A 20,960-nucleotide genomic window follows, 5' to 3' on the forward strand; every position below is an offset into this window, starting at 1 on the left:
AGGCAGAAGTTTTAATAGAGGTCTCAAACTTTCAGGAACCTGCCCAAAACAAGAAGTACTTTTATCCGTTCAAAGTGTATAAAAACCGAGCTTACAGTAGAAACTCTTCTCCTGCTCCTAAGTGATTACTGTCTCAAAAGTCAGCATATTTATGTACACATTAAACAAACTTACCATATTTTGACTGTTGCAGCTCAACACAGTTCTGGTGCCTGTTTACATTCAGATTCTGTAGAGCAGTAACCAAATCTGCTTTGCAAAATGCCTTGACCTCACTCACAATGGCTTTATTGCATAAATTTTTATCATCCCTAGAAGAGAATTAATTTCTGACATAAAACTGACATTACTACATATTAAGTAATAAAAGTACCACACTGAATGATTTGTCTTCTGTAAGTTAATTTTGTAAGCTTCATTATATACAGAGTTTTCCATCTCAAGCAATTAGAACCAGTGCAATGAATTAAACCAGAATATTAACTAAAGCAGCTATCGTGAAAAAAATGTGTTCCAGGCTCCAGGCTTGCTTTATGGAAAACAACCATAAATACTGTAGTAGTGACACCCAGTTGCTATCAACTTAGAATGCAAACAAAGCAATGTTTTGAAGACATATCTAATTAGATTAACATAACAAATTCTCATTTTTTACACCCATTTCTACTGTTCTGCTGGCCAAATTGTCACAGATGCTACCTTGAGTCATCCATACTCACTCCACCAGAACTACTACATACATGCAATACAGACGTGGATTCTAATAATTTCCCACAAATTCCCATTGCTGCTATTGATGCAGCAATGCATTTTCAGATGAAAAGCACTTCTGAAGTCACCTTCAACATCTCCTGTTCTTTACTCTGATAAATCTAAAGTCATACCAATACTGTGACTGAAATAGTATTTCCAGCAACAACCCAGTTTCACAAATGAACTTACACAAACCTATGAACTTAACCTGAAGCTATACAGCAAACAGTTTTAGCAAAGACCAAACTATATTCAGTACCTGTCAAGCAGTACAAATCTCTTAAAAACTAGCTTTACATGACTTATATCAATCCAAGGATCAATATTCGAAACTCAACTGTTACCATCACAGAACAAGAGCAGAGGCAAATCTGTCTCTGTCTTCCATCTTTCTATGATTGCCCTCATCAATGTTTATTATTATTTCCAACCAGGTGGGCAGAAGCAAGTACCTAACTGGATCTCAATCAATAAGACATTTTTTTTTTCAATTTAATAACTCTAATATTTTTGTGAGAAATCAGAATGAAATCTGAGAAAGCTATGCTTTCAAGAGTTTTAAAATTGAACATTGAATAAACTTCGTCCTACTTCAGGCCTCCTGCACATGAAGGTGATTAAGCCTACAACCTTTGTGTTTTATTGTACCTTTCTACTCCAGCTTTTAAGAGGGTGACTACTCCTTAAAAACCTTACTGCTGAAGCAGCCCTTCACTATAAGGTATGACTTGAAAATGCTGTATTTGGCACAAGACTACCTTAAACTTCATAAGAAGTCTAGAAACACAGGAACTCACGTGCACAGTATGACAACAGCTTGAGGAAAGAGGCTCTGATACTGCAGACAACATTGTAAAACACGATCATCATTATTCTCGTCACTCAGGCCATCTGTAATGTTAGTTAAGAGTTAAGACAGAGCTGACTTGTAACTAAACATAAGAAATACTTCAGTGTAGTCATGGCACTGTTTCTAAATGTAAAAGTCCCTAAACAAGGACAGAGAAGTGTAATCAAAGCACAAATATGTGCTGAATTCTGAGGTATTGCTCCACACAAGAACACTACAGTTTTGCCAGGAAACCTCCAAGTAAAACAAGCATAAGTTTCTGAATACGTTAGATTTTGCTACAACTTACCCAAAAGCAAAAGCATAAAACATATCCTTAGCTTGTAGATTAAAAAAAAAGGAGTAACCAGATGAATTTTCATTAAGTAATCCCTCACTTAGCAACATAATAGGTGCAGTTTAAAGTGAGAAACGACCAATAAAACAATAGTGCACATAGCACCAACACAAATTAACTTATTTGCACACTATAGCCTTGGATACACTCTGAAGCCTGCTGTAAGCCATTAGCAAATTTTTATTTATTGCTGAGGTTCCCACTAGGTAAATCACAAGGATTTAAGAACCCAAAACCAAATAAACTGCACATCTTACATGTTTTTTGAGAAGCAAGCTGCATGGATTGCCCCCACAATTTTGGATCTTGTTTTTTGAGACACATGTAGATAAACTGGACTGCAGGGATAGCTTTGTCCCGAACATGCTGCAACATTTTCCCCTTCTTCAAATTGTCCAACTCTTGTAAAACAACCCAGGGAATTATCAGTGCAAGTCTGCCGACACCTACAAGGAAAAAAAAACAAAACAACAACAAAGACAATTTGAAAGATAAACTGATAATACAGTTAAATTTGAATCCAAAGACAATATTTATCTAAGCTCACCCTCCCCACCTTTTTTTTTCCCCAATAGTTTTCATTTTCAGTGCTCAGGAACACCTAGCATTAAAAGATGAACAGCTAAAGTTCCTTCTTTCTAATCTAACTTCAAACTGGAAATGTACCGATTACACGTAAAAGTAACAATATTAGGCAAACAAAATGAATAAACAATTTTAATCAAATGGATACCTTGAAAACAGCGTGTAGCAATATTGTAAAACATTTATGGTGATTAACACCCCATCACACTCGCTGTAAAATGTTAAAGTAAGGTGACAGTAGCTGAAAATACTGGAATGAACATGATAGTCACTATGCAAACACAAACATTAAATAAAAGAGTAATGGTTTGCACTAACTGCCAACCATCATTCCTATAAGATAGAAAGAGGAAGTATGGATATGGACCATGGTTTTATTTGTAACTAATTCAGAAATTTTATGATTGTTTTGTTGGTCCACCCAAAACAAGTACTTCAATTGTTTTATTTCCCATTCATATGAGAATACAATATTTAAGATACACATTAACATCCATTTGCATTGCAGTAAATAGGTCAGTAATCATCAGCCTTCTGAACCTTTGGTGTAAAGGGTCCGGTGCATGACCAGAAACAGGGAGGTGCAATATTCTAAAATAAATGCATCTGAGCCAGCAGCTCCCATTTTACGCAATGCAACACCATTCCTAACTTGGGAAAGAGAAATACAGTCTGGCACACTCTTGAAAATTACTTGGACCTTTATTAAAGTTATTTTCCATTTGGCTGGAATAGGTGTATTCATTAGCTAAGAGAATTAAAGCACCACAAGCACTCTGATAAATTCAAAACACGTCGAACAGCAGCTAACATGCACAATCCTAATTCTGCTAACAGTAAATCACTAAAACATCACTACCACTAGTGGATTAATGGATTAAATGTTTCAAAGTATATTCTTGTCTCTAAATATAGACTTATTTACTTCTGAAAATTCATACACATTCCTGGGAATGTAAGTACACAAGTATAAACATAGTAGGTACTACTTCATACCTGAACTTTCCTTAAGAGGTAGCCTATTTGGGTTCACTGAACCAGCCACAGAAACAGCGTGAGCCTCTTGTCTCTGCATGAAACCTGATGTCTTTTCAAGGAGCCTTTTTTTTTTTTTTTTAACTGTGGTTTTGTTTTGTTGGTTTTTTTTTGTTTGTTTCATATAGTCTGAAATTCTTACATCTGTTTTTTTCTTAAAATTTCTTGTTGGCCACTACGTATTCACATACCTGGTATATCCTCAGATTTCAGGGACTTGACAAACTCAAGGTGACTGATCATTATATTTGTGTCAATCACCACTAGTATGTTCAAACCAGAAGTAGAAGTCCCTGGGGAAAAAAACAAACAAACAAACAAACAAACCAGTTGTGAGAAAATCAGTTGTATGCTCTTTACTCAGGTCAGTAACTGATTTTAATGACCAGACTCAAGTAAATACCAAAGAATGTAAGATCACGACATACCAGCGGAAATATTTAAATCCTGTTCTGGAAGATCTATTTCCATACTTGTAAGTTCTCCACAGGTCTGTGCTACGGACAATGACATCCTCTTTTCAATACGAGCAACATGCAAATCTTCAACTATCTGCATCTACAATGAAAAATATGTACATATATGAACTTAATTATGTTTAAGTAATCATTTCGGAATTGTTTCCAAAAGAGATACATTTGCATTAATGGTTTTATGTTGAAACCAACTAAAACTGAAACAAAATATTTTAAGTTGGCACAGCAAAGGTAAAGCTGTGAGAATCTTCTGCCCATCCTCCACTGTAAGAAGTCCACAAAAAGACATTCAAAATATGGCCTAGAAGCCTTTGTTTGTGACCTAGTACCCCAATTTTTTCCTCCATTTTTTTGCTATATAGACTGCAATTCACCTATCAGATGTTTCTCAAAAACTATCCCTCTTCCTTCTGGAAAGTTACAGGTAGGCAAATGTGATAGCTAGATTATGCAAGCAACTACGAAGGCCCCCAGTGTTGCAGAGAATAATATAAATATTATACATTTTTATCTCAGAAAGTTCCTGATTGGCAATACTTCACTTTAGTATTTGAAAAAAATGCTCTACATATTTAGAAGTGTAGATCAGAAACTATCAATGAAGAATACTAGGGAAGGCCATGGAATTGTCTAGCCACAAAACTCCATTTTTTAATATAACTAGGAAGTGTTAAATGAAGCATTACTAACCTCTTGGTCTCCTTCTAGGTTCTCACTGCCTTGAGGGGGTGGAAAGACTTCAAAGCTCTGTAGGAAGAGTTACAAAAACATACCAACACCACAAAATATCAAGAAAGACTGAGGAACAAGTGATCCCCTTGTCATGAGATTCAGAATATAGCTCTTTAGTATTAAACAAGTACATCACTTACCTTTTGGATAGATTTTATATTCTCTCTGACTTGGTAGGAGTCAGATGTGCATGGGACCTCAAAATTCTAGAAACAAATAGTAACAGAAGTGGGATATGTTACAGTCTTTCAAAAAGAATTATTTTTAGAAAACACTGAATATTGCCAAGTGAAATTAACAGGTAACAAAGTGCGTTTTTGATATCCATGATAAAGCATCTACAACAGCATTTTAAAGGGCTTATAAGGTTGGTTTTACTTTTTTAAAATAGATGTAGTGGTTTACACAGTAAATTTATTTTTCCAATCTCTTGTGGGTTTCTGATTATGAACCCTTTAAAATATCTTTTTTTTTAATGACAGTTAAAACTATTACTGAAGTATCCAGTGGCTTTAAAAGCTTTTTTTTTTTTAAAAAAAAAGAAATCCTTTAGTGTTTCTATTAAAATTTTAGCAACTAAATTAACTCCAGTAAACATGTGTTTTTCTTGCCCTGGGCTTCACAGTACAAGAAAGACATATTCATGGAGTTGCACAAAAGGTTATTAAGATAATTAAAGATCTGGAGCGTGTCATGTAAGGGAGGCTGAAACAGCAGAGACTGTTCAGCCTGGAAAGGGAAGGCTGAGGGGGCTCTTATCAATATATATATAAATATCTGACGGGATGGTGCAAAGATGGGGCCAGGACCTTAGTGGACTATGGACACAGCACAAGAGGTATCGGGCATGAATCAAAACAAAGAAAATTCCATCTGAACATTAAAGTTTTGTTTGTTTGTTTGTTTGCTTTTACTGTGAAAGTGCTTGAACAGGTTGCCCAGAGCTGCTATTGTGGAGTTGCTATTTTTAGGGATACCCAAAACAGAGATATTGGACACAGTCCTGGATAACCTGCTCTAGCTGACCTTGCTTAAGTAGAGAGGTTGGACTAGATGATCTCAAGGTACCTTCCAACCTCAATGATTTCCATGACTCTGTATGTGATTATCATCTTTGCATGTGCACAAAATGATTGCACTACTACATGAACTGAAATTTCTAAAAATTAATGCTAGGCATGTTAAACAATGACAACAAAAAGTAAGGATGCTCAAGATAAGAAGATACGTAAATAGAGGTGTGGAGACAAACACCACTAGAACTCACAAACAAACCATATCACAGCCAAACAAAAATTTATGCAGGAAATGAATGAATTCAGTCCTAGATCCACAAGAACAAGTTCTCCTGGCATCACTTTGCTGGCAATAAGCACCTGTTTGGCAGGGAGTTTCATTGACTCAATTTGTGCATACAGCCCTGTCAGCTCAGAAAAATTTTCCATTGACTTACACCCTAAATCGAAGTAACCCAAGCACCTGGCAGTAAGGTAAAGCTACAGAAGCATATGTGCAAATGCAGTCCTAACAGACAAGACATTTATTCCTCCAGTTTATCTAACCATTTAGCAGAGCAGAGAAGCATTTTAATGTGGTTTACAGTGTGAGCAGAAAAATCCATCTAGTTGGCTCTGGAATTCTGTTTGAATTATGCAGGACAGTCAGCTTACATAAAAACCACCAGCCATTCAGAAAACCTGCCTGGAACAACTATCTGCATTGTAACAGAAATAACTGTGTTCTTGTTACCTGCTTAAAACATACTGCTGGGGCTTCAAAGTCTGTTTCCTCTGTCCCTGAATTACCAGTAGCTTGATGAGAATCAGCATCCTGTTTTTTCCATTTACAACAGTCCCATCGTTGAGGTGTTTCACTTGATGGTGTACATTTATTAGCTTGCAGATTTTTCTTAGAAAACTCCTCATATCCTTCTTCATACTCTTCTTCACAAGTCCTAGATAATTTATTTGACTTCCTAGTGAAAGGCCTATCATCATGCACAGTCTCTGTGGATGTGCTAGGTGACTTTTTTGGAATTCTGACATCTTCACTCCATTTTCTGGCTCTGTCTGCCTTTTTATGGGGAACATGCAAATCATACACAGATGACTTAAATTTTTCCAACATAGTTTGTTCAGCTTTTTCCTTTAGTTTGCAGAGTTCAACTTTCTCTTTCCTTTTCTTCACCACCTTGTCCCTCTGAACTGCAAAGCTATGCCAGAGTCTTTTTCCTTCTGTTCCATCAAAAGTACCTTTGTTGTGATTTTCCCTGCTAGTAGTCATTACATCAGCGGTGCTTGCACTTTTTCCACATTTAGTTTCTTTGGATTTAAATTGTATAACTATTCTCTTTCGCTTTTCAGATTGGATTAAAGAATTGTCTGTAGTTCTGCTTCTGTTTGGAGATTTTCCTTGGGATCTTCCATCAGCACCAGTCTTAGAACTTTGGTATCGTTTCTTCCCTTGCCCATCTTTCTCTGTTTTGAATCTACAGAAATGTTACCAAAAAAAAAAAAAAAGCTCAGTTGGTATAATAGAACAAAAAACAAAGAAACAAACAAGCACAACTGTGCTTGATTTTGGCAGTTACAACTATATATTTGTGAGTAGCACACTGGTGTGTCCTTAACCATGAGCAACATCTGTCCTTTAAAATAACTTGATAGAGCACTTTTGGTATATATATCTTTATCGGCTGTACAGCAGTTTCAATTTGCCAAATTGAGAAGATTTTTTTGCATTTTACTACCTTTTGGTTTGAGAGTTGCCCTAATGCAGTCTAGTTCGGTCTTATCACATTGCCAAGTTTTAACACCATTTTAGTGATGCTAAGGTGCGTCACCCTAAAATTCAAGTATGCAGCAATCTTGGTCACACAGTGCCAAGCACTTAATGGCTTTCAAACAGTGCAGGTTAAACAGGTTGAGTAACTTGGAAAAGGAATGACTGAGGAACATACATTACATTCTACAGGAATTATGACAGGAAGACTGAATAAGAATCTATTTTTTCTAAGAGCAGAGAAAATACTCAATGAATTTACGATACAGTATGTTTAAAATACCCAAAGAAAGTTTCTGCCCTACTCTATAACAGCGTTACCAAAAGTGCTGAAGCAGTAAAGGTTGTTTAGGAAACTTGTGCAGGACAGGTTACTTAAATGCACTGATAAGCATGCAAAAAGATTGTGCCACAATTAAGAAACAATCTAAAGCTTTACCATCTCAGGATTCACGACATCAGTCTTACCTTGTGTTAAACAGTTTTTGAACACTGTTTACACATGCTATGCTTAAGGTGAAAGCTTGCTTTATTTGCCTTGGAATCAGCTACTTCACACATCTGAAGAAATCAATGATTTCAGGACTACAGGAGATCTATTAAAGGTGCTAATTTCACCTAATTTCACTGCAGAATTATCCTCCAGACTTCACTGTAGCTTTTTTTTTTTTTTTTCTAACAGAACATGTGTAATATGCAGTACAGATCAAGAAAGAAGTACTCAAGACAGAAAAAAATATTTTTTTTTATGACAGTAGCGTTGGAAGGATATTATTCCTATCTTATTAGAATTTAAAAAATGTTGTTTGAACCCTGTTTTCTCCACTATCTCAAAATGATCATCTTAGACAGAATCAACTCATACATCCACTCATAAATGCAATGCCAATACTTCATCAATTAAAATGCCAGATTTTATCTGGTGAACAAATCGAATACAAATCTTAAATTCAAATTCAATTTCACAGAATCACAGAATCACAGAATCTCTAGGTTGGAAGAGACCTCAAGATCATCGAGTCCAACCTCTGACCTAACACTAACAGTCCCCACTAAACCATATCCCTAAGTTCTACATCTAAACGTCTTTTGAAGACTTCCAGGGATGGTGACTCAACCACCTCCCTGGGCAGCCTGTTCCAATGTCTAACAACCCTTTCAGTAAAGAAATTCTTCCTAACATCTAACCTAAAACTCCCCTGGCGCAACTTTAGCCCATTCCCCCTCGTCCTGTCACCAGGCACATGGGAGAACAGGCCAACCCCCATCTCGTTAGAGCCTCCTTTAATATACTTATACAGAGTGATAAGGTCACCCCTGAGCCTCCTTTTCTCTAGGCTGAACAAGCCCAGCTCCTTCAGCCGCTCCTCATAGGACTTGCTCTCCAGGCCCTTCACCAGCTTCGTCGCCCTTCTCTGGACCCGCTCAAGCACCTCGATGTCCTTCTTGTAGCGAGGGGCCCAGAACTGAACACAGTACTCGAGGTGCGGCCTCACCAGAGCCGAGTACAGGGGGACGATCACCTCCCTAGCCCTGCTGGTCACAGTGTTTCTGATACAAGCCAGGATGCCGTTGGCCTTCTTGGCCACCTGAGCACACTGCTGGCTCATATTCAGCCGACTGTCCACCATCACTCCCAGGTCCTTCTCTGCCTGGCAGCTCTCCAGCCATTCCTCTCCCAGCCTGTAGCTCTTCTTGGGGTTATTGCGCCCCAGGTGCAGGACCCGGCACTTGGCCTTGTTAAACTTCATACAGTTGACCTCAGCCCATCGGTGCAGCCTATCCAGATCCTCCTGCAGAGCCTTCCTACCCTCAAGCAGATCGACACATGCACCTAGCTTGGTGTCATCTGCAAACTTACTGAGGGTGCACTCAATGCCCTCATCCAGATCATTGATGAAGATGTTAAAGAGGACTGGCCCCAGCACCGAGCCCTGGGGGACGCCGCTAGTGACTGGCCTCCAACTGGACTTGGCTCCATTTACCACAACTCTCTGGGCCCGGCTATCCAGCCAGTTTCTAACCCAACGAAGCGTGCGCCAGTCCAAGCCAAGAGCAGCCAGTTTCTTGAGGAGAATGCTGTGGGAAACGGTGTCAAAAGCCTTGCTGAAGTCAAGGTAGACCACATCCACAGCCTTTCCCTCGTCCACCCAGCGCGTCACTTTGTCGTAGAAGGAGATCAGGTTCGTCAAGCAGGATCTGCCTTCCATAAACCCATGCTGACTGGGCCTGATCGCCTGCTTGCCCTTCAAGTGCCGCATGATGACTCCCAAGAGGATCTGCTCCATGAGCTTCCCTGGTACTGAGGTCAAACTGACCGGCCTGTAGTTCCCCGGGTCTGCCCTCCGGCCCTTCTTGTAGATGGGCGTCACGTTTGCTAGCCGCCAGTCAGCTGGGACCTCCCCCGATAGCCAGGACTGCTGATAAATGATGGATAGGGGCTTGGCCAGCTCCTCTGCCAGTTCTCTCAGTACTCTTGGGTGGATCCCATCCGGCCCCATCGACTTGTGCACATCCAAGTGCCGTAGCAGGTCACCAACCAGTTCTTCGTGGATGGTGAGGGCCACATCCTGCTCCCCGTCCCCTTCCACCAGTTCTGGGTACTGGGTATCCAGAGAGCAACCGGTTTTACCACTAAAGACTGAGGCAAAGAAGGCATTGAGCACCTCCGCCTTTTCCTCATCTCTTGTAACTAAGTTTCCCCCCGCATCCAGTAAAGGATGGAGATTCTCCTTAGTCCTCCTTTTTGTGTTGATGTATTTATAAAAGCGTTTTTTGTTATCTTTAACAGCAGTAGCCAGCTTGAGCTCCAGATGAGCTTTGGCCTTCCTAATTTTGTCCCTGCACAGCCTCGCTACATCCTTATAGTCCTCCCTAGTGGCCTGCCCAATTTTCCAAAGATTATAAACCCTCTTTTTCCTCCTAAGCTCAAGCCACAATTGTCTGTTGAGCCAGGCTGGTCGTCTTCCCCGGTGGCTCATCTTTGGGCACATGGGGATAGACCGCTCCTGTGCCATTAGGATTTGCCTCTTGAATAGCACCCAGCCTTCCTGAACCCCTCTGCCCTTCAGAACCGCCTCCCATGGGACTCCACCAACCAGTGTCCTGAGCAGCCTAAAGTCAGCCCTCCGAAAGTCCAATACAGTGGTTTTACTGGTTCCCTTCCTGGCCCCGCCAAGAATAGAGAACTCCACCATTTCGTGGTCACTCTGCCCAAGACTGTTCCCGACAATCACATCCTCCACCAGTCCTTCTCTGTTTGTGAAGAGAAGGTCTAGCAGGGCACCACCCCTGGTAGGTTCACTAATCAGCTGCGTCAGGAAGCTATCTTCCACTTTCTCCAGAAACCTCCTAGACTGCTTCCTCTGGGCTGTGTTGTGCTTCCAGGATATGTCAGGGAAGTTGAAGTCCCCCACGAGTACAAGCGCTGACGATTTCGCAACTTCTGTCAGCTGCCTGTAGAACTCCTCATCCGTCTCCTCATCCTGGTTCGGCGGTCTATAGCAGACCCCGACCAGGACACTAGCCTTGTTGTCTCTGCCGATCCTAACCCAAAGGGACTCGATCTTGTCATTCCTAGCCTCGAGTTCTACAACATCGAAAGACTCTCTAATATAGAGAGCCACACCGCCACCCCTTCCATGCTGCCTGTCCCTTCTGAAGAGCCTATAGCCAGGCATCGCAGCACTCCAGTCATGAGACTGGTCCCACCACGTTTCCGTGATGGCAACCAAGTCGTAGCCTGCCCGCTTTTAAAACAATTTGATTTTAAAACAATCTGATTTTAAACAATTTGATTTTAAAACAATCTGATTTTTTTAGCAGTTCTCTTTAATGACAGAGCAAAAATTTACCTGTGAAATTCTGTCTCTCCTCTCATAGTACAATTATAAGATCTTGTGTCTTCAGAGTTCTGAAAGAAGGGAGAAAAAAACTAAGGGTTTATAAAGAAAACAGCCATAACAAAACCTTCACAAGATAGAACAAGCTATTATTTCATGCTAGATTCACTCTGATTTCAAGTAAGTTAACCTTGAAAAAGGCAGATCCATACCTGTCAAGATCCAAAGAAGGTGTTTTCCCTCAACGCAGCCACGATGTGCTATATACACTATCATCTTTTGAATTGTTCTACAGTATGGAATTGGATTAGATTCTCTAATTCCCTTAAGAACAGGAACCAGAGTTTGTATTTCTAAAGGTGCAGCTACTATAATAGGTTCTATATTTATAAGGGCTGTATAGGTGGCTACTAGTAATTTTTCCCAAGGTAAGTATGATGCTGTCGCTTTGAACTAAACTGTAGAGTAGTTAATAGGGATTTCTCAAGAGCTCGATACCACAGCCCCTCCTGATATACACTCACGTTACTTGTTTCTTATCAGGAAAATCCCTGATTACTCCTGGTTTGAGTGGAACTTGTTCTATTTCTTTAGCTAAAACCTGATAACATGACAATGTAGGGCTGTTTGAATCCGCCACAGGTAAAAGCAAACGTTTCCTGGTCCTCAGGTTGTAATGGGACCATGAAAACATATCCTCGGTGCCTGAGGCACTGTGGTGGGTACACTCCACTCCTGTACTTGGCATAAGTCTTGCTCAGGCTTACCAGTGGCAGTAGGCCTCAATGAAATCGCTCCTCAAAGGGATAGCCCATTAACAACTGAGCCCCAGGCAGAGCTCATGCCAGGGCACAACCTGATAAGGAATCTGAGAAGGACTAGGAGTCGATCACTTCATCTAATGAATATGAAAGGAAAAGCCATCATGGCAGAATTCCTCAATTCCTCTGTTACCTCCAGAATTTGGTGAAGTCTGACACTGCCTCACTCCCCTGTTGAGGACTGGGGGGGGGGGGGGGGGAATTGCACGACTTTATTCCTAAACAAATCAGCAAAAAACCTAAATCCTGTAAAATTACTGACCAAAAGACAACAGCCTTGCAATCCTACAAATAGTGATCCCAAACAAAAACCTCTGGCACTCTCCAAGGACCACAGTGGTCTGCGCCCTCCATCTCATCCTGAGCTGTGGAGACTTCACGACACCCCTGAGTAGATGCGCATTGCAGGGCTGACCCTTTGAGGCACAAGCTCCTCTGTGGGACAAAGGAAGAAGGAGGCTGAGTAATTAAATCCCAACAACGGAGTAGGGATACCCCTGAGGGGAAGTACATCTCAGGGATGAACTCCATGAGGAACAAGCTTTCCACATACCAAGAGGACGTAGTCTGAGTAATTCACTCAAGGGGATATTTAGGAAGCACGTGACTGTATTTTTAACCCCCCATAGACCCTGCGGTAAGTCCCAGGTGAACCTTGCCATTCACAAATCTTTAAGTTGGGTTTCTACTGTGGCAAATTTCTTTAGATCATTGTGTTAATTAACTTCTACTTAGATACTAGTTAAGTGTTGCCAAAATCACGTCCCTGCCCATGGCACGGGGGTTGGAATTAGATGGGGTCCCTTCCAACCCAAACCATTCCATGATTAAATCTAACTTTGTTATTTTTTTTAATGGTATATAATAAATCTTCAATTGCTGCATTAGAGTTAACAACATTAGAGTTGTGCAAAATCTAATTCCATGACAGGCACCATCTAAGGATGAGCCACTTGTTATAAAGTGTTATATATGGAGTAGTAATTCGTGTGGAGAAAATGGTTGATATTAATAAAGAAAGGGGAGATTTGGGAGTGTGGCCATGGGGGTCGAAAGCCCCGTGGTTGAGGTAACATTAGACTCTTAACGATGAAGCCATTGGGAATGTAAGATGTAGAGGGAACAAAGAAGGGTGATTCAGGAGGCTCCATGCAGTCTCCGGTTTCTTGTTCTCCAGCCATTAAGGCATGGCAGTTACTGGGTGTTTGCTGTTGTTGTTACATTCAAAGTTTGACCAATGAAAAGTTGTTTTGAAAAGAACTGCTGTGGAGAGAAGGGTAGAAGAGGGGAGCCTGCTCTCAAGATAAAAAAGGCAACACGATGAAGTTACGTCATCAATAAAGAAGCAGAAAGAAGGAATGAAGAGGAACAGGCTAGCGGAATGGAGACCAGGATGGGAACAGGCACATTGATCGCCTCATGAAGATGGGTTTGGCCAAACTCAGCAAACCGCTCAGAGAAGCTCGTACTGAAAGTCATTGGAAACAGGCGCACCGGAGCTGGGAAGAAGCTCAAGCTGAGAGAAGTGGAGCCGCGCACACAACTGCCCCTCGCTGGTAAGCAGCCGGGCATTATGGGGAATCATATGTCCTTAGAAACAAAGACTGTCCTGGTAGCCTCACAGCTTATTCTCCTTATTAATGATCAGACAGTTAATGATCCTGAAATATGGGACCAAATTGATGTCAAGGTATGGGACTCTGCAACTGAAAACGACAAGGTTGCAGTGGGATTGCTCGGCACCTGGCGAGCAGTCTCTGAGGCCTTGAAGAGCCCTGTGGGACCGCAGTCACAAACGTGTGGTTTGCCAGACAGTGAGGGAGCTGTGGGCTCCTTTACTGATCCGACTGCTACGCCATGGGCCCCTCTGCTGCTACAGCCATCGAAGGCTTTTGCTGTTCCGCCCCCTGGTGACCTGGACGTGCCTTTTGACCCAGGCCCTATTGGCCTTGAAAAGGAGATGGATATGCTTTTCTTCGATCCGGGAAGAACGGGATACATAAGGCCTGAAGACCGAGTTGCTTGACAACTTAAAGCGAGACATATTGTTCAAAAGGAATGGAAAATGGAGACTGTAAAGTCATGGAACTTAAAGGATTGCTTGTTACCTTTTCTGATTTTACGTATGTATAGGCATACTCGGGTTTAGTATGTAAAAGCAATGTTCCTCTGTATATTTAGAATGTTTGATGTGCGTGTGTGCTTGTTGGTGGAGCGTAGACTCCCTGAACACCCAACGGTGTTTACTTGCCTTTTATACCTTTATAGCTTTTATACCTTTTATAAATATTTGTTTTATAAATATTACAAAATTCAGATTGAGTTGAGACTTCATTTATAACAACAGTAACAGAGGTGACAGCAGCATGTAACAGTCTGGTATTTTCATTCAATTCATAATGATCTGTTGTCAAATGCCAGGTGCTATTAGACTTATGAACAGGCCAGACAGGGGAATAATATGGGGAACGAGTTTTCTGAATAATACCACACCATTCTAAATCCCAAACATGATATTGTTGTACATGAGTTAAGGTACTTTGCGACAATTTATGTATGGCCTGTAATAGAAAAGCAGTAGACCCCTAATCTGATATTTCACCCATGGAGATTTACTAAATTTTGAGTTAGAGGGTTCGGCACTCAAGTACCTAAAGGAGCCTCAATGCTCTGAGATCTTAGTGTATCTGTACCTAATATGCTTAAAGGTCCTACCACAACTACAGGTCTCAGGGTCCTTCCATTGGGCAGAGTCAGTTTTATCCCAGCTATGGGAAGCTCTTGCCTTTTCCCAACAATTCCTGTGACAGAAATTCTTGAGTTTTCATAATTAATCCAAGAACATCCTCCACCCTGGACTGGTATTGAGGCCCCCATATCCATGAGAAAAGAGACAATGTAATTATCATTTACCTTTAGCAATATAGAAGGACGGTTGCTAATATTATTTCCAACAATTTCAGCCACTTGGGACAGTTCATGGGAACTCCATGGGCTTTAGCTGAGGAGTTCTTCTGTCAGTTTGAAGACAGAAAGGCCAGGGGATCAGGTAGAATATTATCTGGGGTCAGAAAAGAGGAAGCAGATAGAACAAGGCTGTCTGGCACCCTTCCAGCATTCACACCAGGGGTCTGAGCACAACTGCAACCCCTCCTGTGCTTATTCCATAATCTCCGTAGGAGAAATGTAGGCATTTTATCTATATGACCTAAGTCCTACCTTCACAGAAGACCACATAAAGACCTCAGTCTAGGTCTCCATCCTGTCTATCAGAGAGTCTACTATAACATCAATTAATTTCAACACAGAATTTAGGAACATTTGTCCCTTACGGGGATTTCCTTTTGACATTTGTGCAGCCCTAACCTTTTTTTCCCTGTGGCAAGTAGCTGAGTCAGGATTATTTTTGATGAAAGATGTCCAGTTTTACAGCTCTCAAGACGTTGTATTACTCCAAGTCTGGGCTCCACTGTGTAACATGCATTTATTTGCCTTAGAGAATGCAATATTGAATTTAATAAAGAGAACATATTTTGACCGACCCCTGCATTGGGATTTTTAAGAACTATTATGTTTCCTAGGAATTTCTGTCCAGCTTTATCCTGATGAAGCATGAGAGCCCCTGCTCCCAATTTGCAGCACTGTCACACCTATCCTAACTAATCCTCCACTGAATATTTGGAATGTTGTACGTATACCTGCCTTAGCTGATATGCAGTGTAACTGGCAGCGGTCACTGTGACCTGAGGTGGTGGGGGAGCACCTCCGTTGGCAGGAGGGAGTTGTACCGTGCAATTTTTAATGACAGGGATCAGAGACTATGTTATCTTGGTTAGTTCAAATAAGGATGTGGGGGCAGAAAATTCAGCCTCAAAGTCAGCATAATCCTCCTCATCAGCACGTTTCATTGTGCATATTCTTTCAAGAATTTCACTCTCTGAAACTAGACGTGTATGCTCTTGTTCTAACCAGCATAAAGCCAGAGGTCTGAAATTAGTTTCTTAGCTGTTTTTCAAAATGCAGCTGCTCATGTTTTGGTATCTTTAGACCACTGCAAAGCAGCTCACGAGTCTGTTTCTTTTCTTCAAGAAATCTTAGTTTCTAGTTATTACAAAAAAAAAAAAAAAGTGCCTACAGTAGCAATTGGTTCTGCAAAGAGCCCAATGAAAGGTCCCTTTCCTTCTGCCCCTTTTACATTTATGACTTTCTTGTCACCTCTGAAATTATTCTTGCAGGATTTCCCAATTACAATTCTCACCTACTGAACTCCCATCCCCTAGGGATTTCCCTTATATTCTATTCCATTTTGCTGTTTTTCCACAGCCTCCCCCCACGTATCTATGACTTGTGTATTTCACAAAATCCCCTTTCTGACACCAATTAAAGCCCAAGGTGTGGAGCCACCCAGCCCATGGGTATACAGAGATCACAACACTGAGTTCAGGTAGAACTGTTCAGTTCCTAGTTATGGGGAACACTTTGAAACTAGTTACACAGGCCTGGTTAGGAATAAGGATAGTCCCCAAACAAAAAAATTGAACAGTTCTTGGTTAGAAGGCAGTTACACTACTGCTTGGCATATCCTTATTGTCAGCTGTATCACATTAGCATCAGAGATCAATTGGAATGTAGTTTTGATCAGGTCAGAACAGAAGCAGTTCGCTACTGCAGCTACAGAAGAGAACACAGAGCGGCCGAATGACAGACTACTGACACAAACTCTGCCCTCCGCTGATACGACTTCTGCACAGTTAGTTTGTACACCTTTGGGTTAAACGACTCAGTTTTTGCAGAACTACAGCAGAATGTAGTAAGTTACAACAGAGAAGGGTAACATATGGAACACTTCAGATAAGGACGCTGTAGACAGTACATCCTTTTATAAATAATTCAATCCTTCAGCTATTGGGTCATGATGACTTGGCAAGGCCATTAGGTCGCTGCTGCAGACGTTTTCCTAAACAGAGAGGCTCGCAAAGGCCTAGGAGGCATTAGCTAGTTTGCTTGTACATTAGAAAGCACTTAAAAAATAAAAGGGTTACAGAAACCAGTGGAGCCCTAAGAAAATTAAAGAAATCTTGAAGTTCTGATTGTAGTCGATTCTAGAGTTCCAGCACCAAAAAAGCAAAGAAATCATAAATTGAGAGGCTGTTACAGGCTGCTGCCATGCATAATCATGTCATGGAACTTGCCGCTGGAAGTGCTGCTCAGCTCACATGATTACAATCAAATAGGAATCAAAGTGTTTCATTGGTTTATTAACAATTTGATTAACTGGCAATCAGTGAGCTAAACGCTCAGAATCAACACCGAAGTCAAACCATAATGAAACTACAACATGATACAAGATTAAAACCTTTTGGTACCAAATCATTTAATCTCACAGATGTACAGTGGTACAGTTATTTACATATGCATGCTGCTAAAGATGCAGGAGCTCCAGCCCTGTGTGCAGCCATGCCACTTCTTACAACCCCCCAACATACACAGGCGTGAGAAGGGCCCCCATGAGCTCACACACACACCCCCACAGTGTGCAGCCCTACGGTTGCACCCCATACCATCACCCCACCCGCTGGAACTAAGGTCACTGGGCATCTGACCAGGAGGGTACTCCATCAAGGCTAGGTAGAGGCTGCAATGCTGGTGGGGCCACAAAAATGCAGTAGTAAGTTCGACAGCTCATCTGTTACTGCTTTCTCACTTCAGGTCTCTTCCCCTTCACCTACAAGTTCTTGAGATTTTTTTTTTTAAATAATTCCTTTAAACTTAAACCCTTTTCTCAGAAGTCTCTTGATCATTCCCTGATTTTCACTTAATTTGGTCATCTTAAGCAAACTTTCCTACTATGACTTTCCTCTTAGCATTACCAGTCTTGGGTAAGTGTCCTCTTGGAACAGACTGTTTTATTGTATTTACACACAATTTACAATCACACAGCAGTCATATCATCTGTTGTTATGCAGGCCACATTACCAAGAGGTGGCAGTGCTGACTCTTCCAGACAGCTCTATTTAAAGCTGTTCTAAATTATCCTGTAGCAAGTGTCCTTTCATTCATACTTTCTGAATTATATGCCGAACTATTAAATGCCAAAAGGCATAAAATCTTCTGTGATCTGCTGTCATAGTTAAATCACACAGAAACACACAAACAAAAAAAAAAACAAACACAAACACCCTACAATTGTACCCAAATATGACGCTATAGAAATAGCTTACCCTTTCATCTGTATGAGCCAAAGATCTCTTATCCATACTATGATCACACTGAAGATACACTTGCTACTATTCAGAAATTTCCTTATCAGTTTGCTATTAATAGATCAGGTTCCCACCATTCTTTGCACTAGGTCAATGCTTGCATGTAGTAATATTTAACTTTGGCCCAAACAGACTGAAGGCATGCAATAGCAAACTCAGTACTCTTTGAATTGGTATAGGCATTAGTAAAGGCAACACAGCTGTAGTAGGAGGTTTCAAGCAAGATCTTTAACCTTTGCACTATAGAAGAAAAAATAAAAAAAGTAAAGCCTTAGAGTAAGCTAATATTAAAAGACAAATGGAATGAGAAATTTGGGAGAAGAAACAGTAGTTACAGACATTTGGCTTTGAACTGCAATTTCTATATGTGCAAAAGGTTTCTTATGTGTATAATTCAGTTTATAAGGCCACAATTCATCAACAAACACTTGTAAATATTTGTTGAAAGATAAGACAATACGATAAGACAAAAGCACTCACCTTTCATATATACTTTACGAAAACCAAAGGAAAAATCTAGCAAACTGAAGCATGGATTTATTGGCTATATATTACACTAGTAGTAGGAAACCTTTCTATAAGCTCAATCGAACAATAAAAAAATGAATGGGAAGTTACATACAAGCATGACCGAAACGATTATCAATGATTATTTTATACACACGCAATACACCCCAGAATATACTAAGACTCTATATACAATTTTAGTCATTGCTTTGAATCTCATTGGTTCAGAGGAAATACCCAAGAGTCACTTGTTAAAATATTGCAAATATCATAAAATTTATACATTATATATATATATATATATACACATGCATTTATATATGTGTGTGTATATATATATATATACACACACACAAGCCAAAACAACGAACAACCCAGGAAAATGGCAGTAGTTTTGGTTACAGATTTCAGCTCTGCATTCCTCACCAGGAAGTTACACTTAAAAAAAACAACTGTCAACTTCTGACACCTATTCCACCTGCAGGCTCTAGAGAAAAACATACCAGCTACCTGACTACCACTTTGCAATTATCTAACAAATTCAATCCTCCTGCTGTTCTTAGTGGTCCTACCTTTCATTTTAAAGTTTGATTCATCCTTCCATAACAAAACTGCTAAATAATTCACACTCTTCCCTTGAATGTGGAGATGTGATTTAAAAAGAATAATAATACAACTGTTCCTACTTTGTCATCCTGGTCATCCAAAGTATCCTCCTTTCCAGTTAATTTCTTCAGTTTCTTTTTAGGCATCTTTGAATCCTAAGAGGAAAAAAAAAAGCATTATAATTATTATTAACTTCAAATTTTTAACCCTTACTGGTATAAAAATAATTTAACTTAATTATGAAAAAATACTTTGTTTTCTCTTCCACATACGAGCCACAGCAAACCTGAACAGTGTTGACAATCCATATCTCACTGACAAAGCTACCCAGAAAAAAGGGTGGCCATTCCTTATTCTACTATCTGCTCCAGAGATGTAGATTTTCTTCTAGTAAACACACCAGATGAGCAGAGGCAAACACCCTTTTATAGCCTGTATTATAACAGTGAACTTTTAAAGCAGTTCAATTCTAATTCTTGCCTTAGACTCCCTCCTTCTCAGGAAGGAAGGCGTTATACAACACAGGGCTCTTTGGATGCTGAGCGACAAAACTATACAGGAAGCAATACCAAATTTGCCATGACTTATTACAGAATTGAAGGACTAGTCTTTGCCAATGATAATCAAAGAGCACAACCGGATGACAGAGAGGAGCAGTAAGTACTGTCACACCAGGACAATGCCTTGGACGTGACACCAGGTCCAGCCGCCCAAGGCACACAGTTAGTGTTCCCTCAAACCGTGTTTAACCCAGGCTGAGGCTGGGAGCCCCTCCTGCTCCCTGCTGAGCTTGTCCCGATCGCTGTTGGCCCAGAACTGGACGCGCTGCCTCTCACACCGTGCCTCGCCCCAGGCCGACGCGCCCCATGGAGCAGCGCAGCGCGGCACTCTGGGGGCACCAGCCGCTTACCAAGGAGGCCAGCGGAGGGCCGTGGGGAAGCCTCACCGCCCGCTCCCAGACCCCGCAGCCGGCTTCCCGAGGCACCGGCCAGCCGGCGGAGCGGTGCCGCAGCAGCTGGCGAAGTAACCGCGGCCGGAGCCGCTGCTTAGCCGAGGCCCAGCAAGTCCCGGCAGCGCCTGCCCCGGCCCTCGGGGCACGAACCGGGCGGCCTCCTCCCGGTCTCCTCCCGGCCTCCCCCCAGCCCCGCCTCGCCCCGCCTCGCCTCGCCTCGCACCCACCGCCGTCGCAGCGGCTCAGCGCCGGGCGCCTCAGCCTCTCGCCCCGCTCCGGTCCGGTCCAGAAACCGACCGACCACTCCCAGCTCCTCACTGCTACTGCTCCTCCTCCTCCCCACCCCGTCCTTCCCCCGCCGCGCAGAGCCCGGCCCGCGGCCCAGCAGCGCTCTGGGAAGTGTAGGCGGCGCTCGGCGCC

At 41.5% G+C, this 20,960-nt stretch overlaps 1 protein-coding gene across 6 annotated transcripts in view; it reads right to left on the reverse strand.

Annotated features, from left to right (window-relative positions):
* SWT1 (SWT1 RNA endoribonuclease homolog) overlaps nucleotides 1–20,922 on the reverse strand; it is a 42,553-nt gene extending 21,631 nt beyond the window's left edge. For 4 of the 6 annotated variants that reach the window (XR_011810837.1, XM_072041424.1, XM_072041425.1 and 1 more), the window contains exons 1-11: nucleotides 20,768–20,922; nucleotides 19,669–19,743; nucleotides 11,404–11,462; nucleotides 6,518–7,256; nucleotides 4,909–4,974; nucleotides 4,727–4,783; nucleotides 3,989–4,118; nucleotides 3,752–3,853; nucleotides 2,198–2,386; nucleotides 1,551–1,644; nucleotides 175–311 (exon numbers count right to left, since the gene is read on the reverse strand). Coding sequence is in view for 5 of the 6 variants with exons in the window: in XM_072041424.1 (XP_071897525.1) it covers nucleotides 175–311; nucleotides 1,551–1,644; nucleotides 2,198–2,386; nucleotides 3,752–3,853; nucleotides 3,989–4,118; nucleotides 4,727–4,783; nucleotides 4,909–4,974; nucleotides 6,518–7,256; nucleotides 11,404–11,462; nucleotides 19,669–19,734 (1,639 nt within the window). In the remaining variant the exon portion in view is untranslated. The other 2 variants (XM_013109522.4, XM_038182785.2) reach the window with 2 other exon arrangements.
* Between the last annotated feature and the right edge of the window lie 38 nt (nucleotides 20,923–20,960).

This window comes from Anas platyrhynchos, chromosome 8 (genome assembly GCF_047663525.1).
Source record: "Anas platyrhynchos isolate ZD024472 breed Pekin duck chromosome 8, IASCAAS_PekinDuck_T2T, whole genome shotgun sequence".
Taxonomy (NCBI): Eukaryota; Metazoa; Chordata; class Aves; order Anseriformes; family Anatidae; genus Anas; species Anas platyrhynchos.